The sequence below is a fragment of the Eleutherodactylus coqui genome, chromosome 11 (assembly GCF_035609145.1).
Source record: "Eleutherodactylus coqui strain aEleCoq1 chromosome 11, aEleCoq1.hap1, whole genome shotgun sequence".
NCBI lineage: Eukaryota > Metazoa > Chordata > Amphibia > Anura > Eleutherodactylidae > Eleutherodactylus > Eleutherodactylus coqui.
The window spans coordinates 123,315,646-123,326,278 of record NC_089847.1 but is presented as its reverse complement, the minus strand read 5'-3'; the positions used below and the strand labels follow the sequence as shown (position 1 = coordinate 123,326,278).

The 10,633-nt window shown below is 46.3% G+C and overlaps 1 protein-coding gene across 2 annotated transcripts in view; it reads right to left on the bottom strand.

Moving 5' to 3' along the window:
- Nucleotides 1-531: 531 nt before the first annotated feature.
- Nucleotides 532-10,633, bottom strand: part of TSPAN18 (tetraspanin 18) — a 115,781-nt gene continuing 105,679 nt past the window's right edge. For both annotated transcript variants that reach the window (XM_066583472.1, XM_066583473.1), the window contains 7 exons: nt 5,980-6,055; nt 4,463-4,657; nt 4,055-4,129; nt 3,190-3,288; nt 2,765-2,935; nt 2,466-2,549; nt 532-1,025 (listed from right to left, as the gene is read on the bottom strand). In XM_066583472.1, coding sequence (XP_066439569.1) covers nt 978-1,025; nt 2,466-2,549; nt 2,765-2,935; nt 3,190-3,288; nt 4,055-4,129; nt 4,463-4,657; nt 5,980-6,042 — 735 coding nt within the window. In that variant the 5' untranslated portion in view covers nt 6,043-6,055 and the 3' untranslated portion in view covers nt 532-977. The remainder of the gene's footprint in view (nt 1,026-2,465; nt 2,550-2,764; nt 2,936-3,189; nt 3,289-4,054; nt 4,130-4,462; nt 4,658-5,979; nt 6,056-10,633) is intronic.

Here is a 10,633-nt window from a genome sequence, read left to right as displayed (position 1 = left end):
CACCTGTTTAGCAAAAAAAGGGATTTCTGAAGTGGACAAGCTATTTAACATTAGAGTGCCCTCTAATAAACTGATCACAAGTTGTCCCGTTCCTGAGATCCCCAGCGATAAGCCATAGCCTGAAGGAAAACCTGTTAGCAAGTAAGTATTCAATTCCGCTGCAGTGCCTCCGCAGGAAAAACGTAGTATTACAGGCATGTTAATAAAACCAATGGGCTGTATGTGTAATGTATAGAGAAGCCAAGTCCTCCAGAGCAAGAGTCCGGAATCAGGGCTCTGGGACCACTTACATTAGGGTGGCTTAGAAGTAGAGGGTGTGATTGGACCCATAGCAGAGCGGAGAGGGGAACATGGCAAACTTCCTGCAACACTTAAAGGGGAAGAGTCCAGAACTTCTGATGAAGGAGCTCACTTCTGCTGGCTCCGTTCCTCTGATTGGCAACTTTGAATTAGTGAGCGTGACTGCGCCCGTTATCTGCCCTCCTAAATGTCAGGTGACATATTTACACAATCATTCACTCCTACAGGAAATCTACAAACAAGGTTTATAAAACACAGGGCAGGATCCTAAACGTCTACTGCTCTCTACGATGAAAAGTACAGTGCCTTCTACTACCCTGCAGTCTCCGCTGCCGCATGGGGCATACAACATCGTGTCTGACCAGTCTCTTATATACATATTAGACAGAGGGCGCTAATCCATGTATACTCTGCTGATACTTGCAAGGTTATTCAGTTCCAGTGCAGTGTCCATCCCCAAGCTGGGAGTCTTCATAGAGTTAATACGCTGGTACAGCGAGGGGGTCCTTTGTCGGAAATTGTGTTCACAGTAACACTTTTTGCTGTTGAGGGCCCAAGGGGTAGTGCAAGACCCTCTGGCAGTGGAGGCTTGGAGATAAGACAATTTTCTTGGTTTTGGGGGGGGAGTTAGAAGACCCTCGCAATTTGGCACACAGTGTTCCTGAGCGGTGATCTGGCTACTGAATGCCCCTGAAGAGGCACATGGCAAAGATCATGGCAAAAAGCTGTAGAAAGAGGAAAAAGGGAAAAGCTTAAGAAAGTTGCATTGCCAATATATCAGCATATGTTGGACATGGTTGGAGCATGCTCAGAGCAAGGAAGATGTCAGGCTCCTTATGGAGGTCTCTACTGAAGTCAATACTATGCCCAAGATATACACACTGAATGGCCTCATGCGTAGAGCCACCGGCCCGTTCATGATTGGCGCTCAATTGTATCCATGTGTTAAAGTCAACTGACTATGACAGCGGCACTGCAGGAAGTAGAGCGTTTTCTTCTCTATTCTCCGGCACTTTCGCTGTCATGCAGATGGTACAATGATGTCATTGATCTTAGGCAGAGGATGCCATGTGAGAGTGATGGAGGTGAGTGAGTTTATTTCATTTTATTGCCGGGGCACAGACTCTCAGAGAGAACAGTAGGGCTTATAAATAAATCAGGGGGCCTATAAATGTCCATTGTGGGGCACAGCAGGACCTATAAATGACTAAAGGCTCGTTTACACGCAACGATTATTGCTCAAAAGTCGTTCAAACTACGGCGTATGAGCGATAATCGATGCGTGTAAACGCTGCCATTGTTCACTCTTTGGCTGAATAGTGATTTTAAGGTGAGCCTAAAATCCATTGTTTAGCTAGAGAGAAGATAACAGGAACCGCATGCTGTGTTCGCACGGGAGTTGGAGATTACACTGTATTCTGCTGGCAGCCCATCCGAGAACAATGGAGCTGTATGCAGAGCTCAAACCACATGCTATGTTCTGCAAACAACTCCCAGAGGCCCTTTTACACGCAATGAAGCTAATAAAGTGCTAATGGACAGTAGTGTCCATTAACTCTTTATGCAAAACAATCGCTAAAACTGTCAATCTTTCAATCGTTTGAAAGCTTGTCTTTGCATGTAAATGGGCCTTAGGGGGCTCAAGTAAACATGGAGGCAACGCTAATGGGAGGGTCAGAATGGGGCTGTTCCCAACATGTCCACACCTCCATTTAATCTGCGACAACTGCAAGAAGTTTCCTGTCCGCATGGGCCGATATTCCTGCAGAAGTATTTCAATACCAAATGGAAGCTACAATTGGCCACAACGAATCGCTGCTGTTCTAAAGAACAAAGAAGGTCCAACACACAACTAGTGGTCTCCAATAAAGTGGCCATTCAGTGTACAAGGAAGAAAAGAGAAGGATCGCAGTGCGGATTACCGATATGCTACAGACTCATGCACATGGCTGTAATAAGGCACTGTGTTGTATATGAGCCCTTTGCTGTACCTGCATATGTCGTTGCATGTTCCATTGGACTAAGTCTGCATGGAGGTATTCTTCACTACAAGCATTGCCCCATACTATGGACAGGGCTCGGCTGTGTGCATGAGCCCTAACTGACAGCATCAATAAAAAGTACATAGCAAAGAATGCCACGTTTACCCCCCTTATGTTTCTTACCTCAACAGCTAACACACCAATGGCTAATGCTCCAGCAATATACACATATGGTTCCAGGGAATTGAGTATCGTGGAGTAACAGCCCTAGAAAAAAAAAGAGTGACTAGTGATCAATAACTTTTTTTTTTTTTTTTTTTACACTTATTACACTGTTGGTTATGGTTGACCGCTGTAAGACGGGCACAAAGATGTATCCATTGGGTTCTAAGTTTGGTTCACTTGAACGATGGGGGGCGGTCTACATCTTGGGGCTGGCTTAATGAACTCTAAGGATGGATAGTGTAAATTTTCCTCTTTACCTGTCTGTTAACTTCTTTTCCCATCATGCATTCTGCCCTGCCAATGAACTCTCCATCATGTTGTAGGACATTTTTTCCGCAGCAGGCCTCCGGTATACTATACATTGTATAGGTTTTGAAATGCAAAGCACCGCTGAAATCTTCTGGTCCGTTCACTCCACAGCATTCAAACTGTATGGGAAGGCAAAACAAGGGTGACTTCAGAATGTTCCAATGGCATAGACATAATCTGTGTATAGGGATGTGAAGACACTATAGATTAGTAGTTCATGAGTATTTGTACAATAGTCCTACCAGTAGGAATATTACTGTAATCAGATCTATTAACCTGGCAATCCCTTCCCTGGATCTTTGGGGTAATGTCAGACCCCATCGCGGTTCCCTTATTTCTAGTTTTATTATAATGCAAAACAAGTCATACTCACTGTAATCATTACAGAATTCCAAGTTGTTGTAAAGACATCGGTGCTGTTATTACCCCGGTAATGTCTTTTTAGATCCTTGGTGAAAAAGTCCCTGGTCAGCTATAAGAGACAAGATGACATTAACGACCATTAGTTATCCCCAATAATAATCGGTATATTCACACTGCTAATATCATCATCATTGTACAGGATTAGAGAAAGGAGGCTGATCTCTTTCAAAAACAATGCCACACCTGGCCACAGGTTTGGTGTGGTATTGCAGCTAAGCACAAATCACTTTAACGGAGATGAGAAGCAGAGGTGTTTTGGGAAGAAACTAATAATGTGCAACTTCTGATTGCAGCCTAAATGCCATATTGAAAGGATCTGTGATATGGTTGCAAAAATAGAATAATTCTGGTGTATTTCCATACACCCCCAACTATAATCTACAATGATAATATAATGGATGTTTATGGACACATGGGGCCACTCACTGTAGAAGTGTGCTCCACAGGCCCCAACACCCCAACACTAATACTCCTAACTAGAGATGAGTGCGTATACTCGCTAAGGCACATTACTCAAGCGAGTAGTGCCTTAGCTGAGTATCCCCCCGCTCGTCTCTAAAGATTCGGGGGGCGGGGAGCGGCAGGGGAGAGCGGGGAGGAACGGAGGGGAGATCTCTCTCTCCCTCTCTCCTCCCCGCCACAACTCACCTGTCACCCGCGCCGGCACCCGAATCTTTAGAGTCGAGCGGGGAGATACTCGGCTAAGGCACTACTCGCTCGAGTAATGTGCCTTAGCGAGTATACTCGCTCATCTCTACTCCTAACCAATCTTGGATCCAGCATTAGCCACTAAAACCCAACTTGAAGTCACTTACATTCTCCCGGAAGAGGAAGGCCAAAATAGCCGCTGAGAGCTCCGCCAGGAATATGAGCAAGATGAACATGAAAAACTGCAAGACGAAAGGACACAATGTTAATAGCGCACAACTTCTTGCACCAGATATTGATTTATATGTTGAACTAAAAGTTTCCATCCAAAGTTCCATCTTATTTCATAATGTGCCGCTCCGCCTTTTCCGATATTCCTCAAAAATAATGCAGCACAGGGTACCATCTAACCTACGACCTGCACTGCTACTACTTAGTACTAGTGCTTGGAATGGTCTCTATTGGCCAATGGCGACCTATGGGAATGTCGCTGTACCTACTTCTGAAAGCCTGCTACATACACTGGTATACTGGGTTTAATGGTAAATTATAGGAAGTGGAGGCATCGTACGTACAAAGAGAAGAAGGCACTTGTTTTCACGGATCGCTCCACAGCAGCCCAAGAAGCCAAGCAGGAAAAGCATGGCACCCATAGCAAGGAGGAGATAAGCGCCCATAAACATCAAGGGATTGGCGGCAATTATCTCCCGGAAGCCAGTGGGGTCAACGATTACCCAAAGCCCAAGTCCAAGCAGGAAGGATCCACAGAGCTGAGGGGGGAAGAAGAAAATACCATTCAGTTCAATCACATCTCTTATATCAGTCAATGTAGTGTAATAATCCTTATCGATAGAATTGGGATCCTAAGCTTGAATTTGCCCCTAGGATGCGGGTATACTGGCGGTTCCTCCCACACTGCAATAACCTATAAGGCGTTCCTGTGCACAGCAGGATATGATGCTGCTACATCAATAATGGGAAATAAATGATGGAAAAAGGGTTGTTAGAAGGGTCCCTGGGCAATAAGTTCATAATAAAGTGTCCCCCAGTGATCAACTGGGATCCGTGGGAAACCTGACAGTAACTGTTCAATTCTCCTTCAGCTCCCCCACAGGAGGAACAAAGCATTACACAATGCTCATTAATATCAATGGGTTGTCTGGATGGGACAGGACAGGGCAGGTCCTCCAGCGTGAGAGACGCTCTTTTCCCGTTCTCCACTCTGCCCATGAGGTGATGATCCTACAAAAAGAAACCCCTCTGGTAACTCAGAATTCCCTACTAGGGTGCATGAAAATGGGTTTTCTAACGGAATATCCACACGGATTCCAACTCTAAAGACCGAGGCAGAAATCTGACTAAGAAGCGAATTTCTGCTGCATATTTTGATGATCACGCAGATTTATCCCTATGGATGGGCAAAATCCGTGTGGATGCGAGTTGACAATTTTGCCACTTCACAGGTTAAAATCTGCGTGATGATCTGCGGCAGAAGTTCATGACTCGGCTGTGGATTACCACCATGGGCTTTGGAGGTGGAATCTGCACAGAAATATCTGCGTCGGATTCTGCTGGGTGAACTTGCCCATAGGCCTCATTCACAAGGCTTAAATAAGTAGCAGATCCTCATCAGATCTTTCCAGCCTGAATCTGACACTTATAGTGGTTTTCCCAAAATCTAAAGTTATTCCCAATCCACAGAGTAGGGAATAAAGGCCCATTAGACCCAATGATTCTCGCTCAAAATTCGCTCAAAGCCGTCTTTTGAGCGATAACCATTGCATCTAAATGCACAGACCGTGCAGTTTTCGTGCACGTGTCATTCCTCCCTCAGTTCTAGTTTTCTTGAATTGAGCGATGAACTCTTATCAGCGGTGCAGGCTGTTATCACAGTGGGCAGCGCTGATAAGATTCCTAGCAGGACATGAGGTATAATCATGGCGAACAATACAGCTGTTTGTTTATGCAGCTGTATTGTTCGCCGAGGGATAGCAGCGGTGTCCCGCTCCGCCTGCATAGCCATGTGAACTGGGTGCAAACTGGAGACGCCTTCAACGTATACAAGCTATAGGAGGCGATCACAGATACTCACAAATATGAAGAAGTTGAAGATGAACATGAGGTATTTGACGCAGCTCAGACTATCGCCCTCCATCTTGTCAGTTCTCCTGCAAACGGCAAAGAAGTCAACGGTCAGTGGATTTCATACGCAATGTAGAGGGAGATCAGTATATACACACTATATCTGGGCGATAATATAAGCCACCATATAAGACAGCATTTTTATAGAAACAGCACCACCCCTGTTCACAGGTTGCATGTGGTATTACAGCTCAGCACCAGTGAAGTGAATAGTAGTGAATTAAAATACTACCACCCACAGTCAGATCGATGGGCGACTACATCGCTAGGCACATCAGGACTCTACTAAACCCCGGGCGCTGTAACGGCAGCCATGCTGTCTTTCCTACAAACAGGTATAACGGCTGAACAGAATAGTCAACATCTTAACAGCACAGGACGACTTGAGGACTTGTTTGGTGTGCAAAGCTCTTGATAGCTACTCATTGATTAGCAGAACCCAGCTCTTAATTATGTAGCAATTCATTTTCCCGTACGATGTACCTGCAGCAGAAAAGTGCGGCAGCGCTGGATACGGCTGATTGGTACTTGTACGCAGGTCAGTGCGGTGAGAGCGACTTCCGATAAAACCTGCACTTCAATCACAGCAAGTGGAGCTGAGCCCTAGATAACTAATATGGTAATCAAGTCCTCCCGCTAATGCCACTTAACAGACTCAAGAGGGCACAGACCCCACTAGTGCGCCGCCTGTGCCGCACTCCAATCAGCTCCACTCTGAAGCAAGGTAGGGTCAACAGCAGGGAAAGTGGCGCAGGTACCGAGCACAAGATATCTCTAGTTCTGTATGGTGTAGTCACAAGGAGGGCTGCAGAAGCTGCAAAAGTAACAGCACCCTCATACCTGGAGTGCAGAACCCCAGCGCTTGTATACCAAGCCTTACCATGCCAACCTAAAACTACTGCGCAAAGTATCCCATTATACATAGTCTGCAAATGCAACAGAGGTCAGCGTGGCAATCAATGCCAGGCAGAAGGCTGGAAAGCACAGTGAAGAATAGCGTTGGCGGACAACATTGGAGAGTTGGGCTGTGGGTTAGTCCGCTCTTCCCTTCTGCACGGTCAGCAGCTCATCTACATGTCATGGCAGTGGATGTGGATCCACTGCATCATAAAACTGATTTGGCTTAGAGCTAGATCTCAGGCTGCACTTCGGGTTCCCTGGTTTTCACCCTCTAACCCCTCCAGTTGGGATCTGGGCTTTGCTGTGGAAGACCTTAAACCATTACCCCAGAAATAGTCCTGGTTATGTGGCTGCTGACAGAACTGGCATGATGCGGTATTGAAGGGTGTAGACAGGGACGTGGTTGTAGAGCACAGCCGGAGCCACGGCAGGGGGAACACCTTCACAATGTACATCAGGCTAAAGGTCAGAGCAGAAGCCAGGATGAAGGCAAAAGGGGGACAGCGCTGCTTGACCAGAGCGCCATAGAAAGGAGGAGGAAACCCAGTGGTTGGTTTTGAAGTTTTATTAGTATAGGCTACGTATTTCAGTGCCGCAGCGGCACATTTCGTGGGCCGTGTAAATGGGTTCCCAGGTTTTCACCCTCTAACCCTACTAATTAGGATTTAGTATTTGCTGCGGGGACCCCAGACTGTTTCTGCAGAAACAGAGGCAGCTCATGTACTTGGTGAGGTTTTCTTAAATGTGGTACCCGAGGGGGTATTTAGAGGCATAGTTATAGAACAGACTCGAGGCAGGCTGAGTATTTTCACAATACAGACCTTGCCCAGGGTCAGGGCAGGCAGGAGATATAGGAAAGCAGAGTTAAATAATGAGCCAAGGTCAGGATTGAAGAGGCCAGGAAAGCTGGGTCACTCAGGAACAGATCAAATGCCAGGAGATCATAAAGAAACATACTTGCACCTTCACACAGTCTAGAATCTGACTGCTCAGACACCTGCTAGTGGGAAGGGTGCCTTAAACAGCCAGAGGCCTGGCTGTGAAGGCTAGAGATGGGAAAGCTGGGAGCACACACTGATCTTTCAAGAGACGGCAGGTTTGCACCTTATAGGCACTAGGAAACTGACAGTGTCTGCCACAGACCACACAGTGGACACGGCGCTGACCAGGCCTGACAGAAGGAGGAGGTAAGGAATGCTGTCAGACATGACCAGCAGCCAAAACAGTATGTGACTTCCTGTTCCTGGATAGGGGTCTGTGCGGAATGATAACTCTACTATTGTTCCCTCTTGTTGGGATGAGGCTTGGGAAGAGTAAAGGTGGCCATACACATTCAATGATTGTTGGCCGCCCATCTAATATGCACGTGTAGTCCTGACGGCAGATGTTGGGGACAAGAAGAGTCGGCCATGCCTAATTCTTTTTTTATAATCAGTAAAGATAAGTTTGAGGTGTCTTGCAATGACTTTCTTGCCTTTCCCCACTGAGAACAGAGGCGTACTCGCCCGTACCGGCATGTATGTATATCGGAGGAGTCAGGAGGAATAGCTTTCAGCATCCGTCCAGCAACTATCTAAAATGTATGGGATACCACTGGGGAGAGGTGCAACGCAAGGGAATGAAGTGAGTAAATATGGAGATGGGAGAGAAGCTGCAGATATGTGGAAGGCGACCGTATATGATGTATAAGGGATGAAGAGAATTATGGAGAGTGTGCAAAACATGTTGTGGATGAACCCAGAGAACAAATCGGGGGCACCAAACTCTTGCCTTGGCATCATTATTCTGACCAATCAGAAAAGGGTGCTGCCTGAGGCAAACAGTCCGACTCACCTTATGGAAAGCAAACCTGTGTACAAAAAGTGATCAGAAACTCTTCAAGGGGCAAGAAGAGAACTGGACCCTTCATAGAGCCCAATGACAAGTCATAATAAGTAGTTATTATACCAAAGAGCAACTTTTCCGCCATTATAGCCCATATCAAAAATTAAAGCCATCCGCTTCCTTTATTGTGGAGCGTATTTCGACTTAGCTCAGCCCATAGAACAGAAAAATAGATCCAATTACCCAGTAGTCAATAAAATCCCCCTCCATTAAACAAACAATGCAGTAAAGCAGCCGCAGCCGGGACTACTCCGTGTAATTACCGCCGGCCTCCATCATCAGTAATGAAAAGCTTTTAGCCCAGAAGGTCGGAGAGTACGGTACATTGTGTGTTACAGCGGCGGCGGGCGGCTCAGCTGCTTGTTTATATGCCTTTTACCAGAGGGGCTGAAGTGGTAATACAGAAACTTTAATGAAAGAGTGCGGGATGGAGGGGGCTTATTACTGCTGGGGGGCCGGCCCAATGTAGATGGCAAAAACATGGATGGTGCAATAACTCTGGTAATAATGATCCTAAGTGCATTTCCATCTGCCAGCAAACACATGGCGTGATTACAGATAACTAGGCCCATAGAGCCAACCGGGTCAGGTCATCCATCCATCCATCCATCCATCATCCATCCATCCTCCAGCGAAGGGGATTCAGTAAACAGAAATAACTAGCCGACAAAAGGGGTCAGAAGGGGATGTCAGGAATCTGATGAACAGGAGCTGCACAAGTCAAGCAAATTCCAGCTGAATGCAATGTTGCTGCTCCAATTAAGATACCTGAATGCACAAGTCGCCGTTCCCCTAGCACGGATGGGCTGTGACAGCGAACTCAATTTAACACGTTCACATGAAGTGGTATGTCCTATTTCTCATCCCTGAAACTGACAGGAAAAGGATGCTTTTCCCGCAAACCAACAGAGAATAGTATGATCAAGAAAAAACATACAGAGAAAGGGGATCCTGAGGGCAGAAACCACTCATCACCGAAAGGGGTCGGAAGAGGATGTCAGGAATTGTTCTGATGAATAGGTACTGCGCAGCAAATTGTAGCTGAATACAATGCTGGTGCTGCAGATAGTGTGACAGAACTTAACTTTTCGTGCCTACAAGAAGCTTCCTGTCCGCAGGGGCCGATATTCCTGCAGAACGATTTCATCATCTAGTGGAATCTACACCATGATGAATCGCTGTGCTACTGGAGGACAAAGGGGTCCAACGCGCTACTAGATGGGGGTCTAATAAAGGGGTCATTCGGTGTTTTTCTTCTATTTACAGTACCTATCCTTTCCAAAACGTCAGCTCAGTAAACTTTTGCGTTAGTAGAACATTTTCCAGTAATATCGTCCCTCTGTGCCGTCCCGTGGATAAAGGTGGATTCACACAAGCGTGAATGCAGGTCCGTACATTGCCTTCAATGGAGCAGCAACTGCAGCCGGCCGCTCCATTGAAGACAATGGTCTGCCAGCACCCATGAAATTGTTTTTCAGGGAAGAGCTTTACATATAAGCTCTTCCCTGAAAAACAAGAATTTTAGTGTAAAAGAAAAAAAAAATTAAAAAAATACCTGCCCGCTGCTGCCGTGTACTCTGCAGGGATGAAGAACACATCTGCCGCATGTAGCCGATGTTTCCTTCATCCCCGCGATGAAAAAGAATTCCCTGCTGCACCTGCCACATCTGTGACAGATGCAGCAAAGGAATTCTTCATCCCTGTGGGAATAAAGACTTCCCTACCACAGCTGTCACGGATGATAGCTGCAGTAGGGGATTCAGCTGCCGGCATCCTGTAATTGTTCTTCAGGGAAGGGCTTTAAGAGGCAGCACTCATCC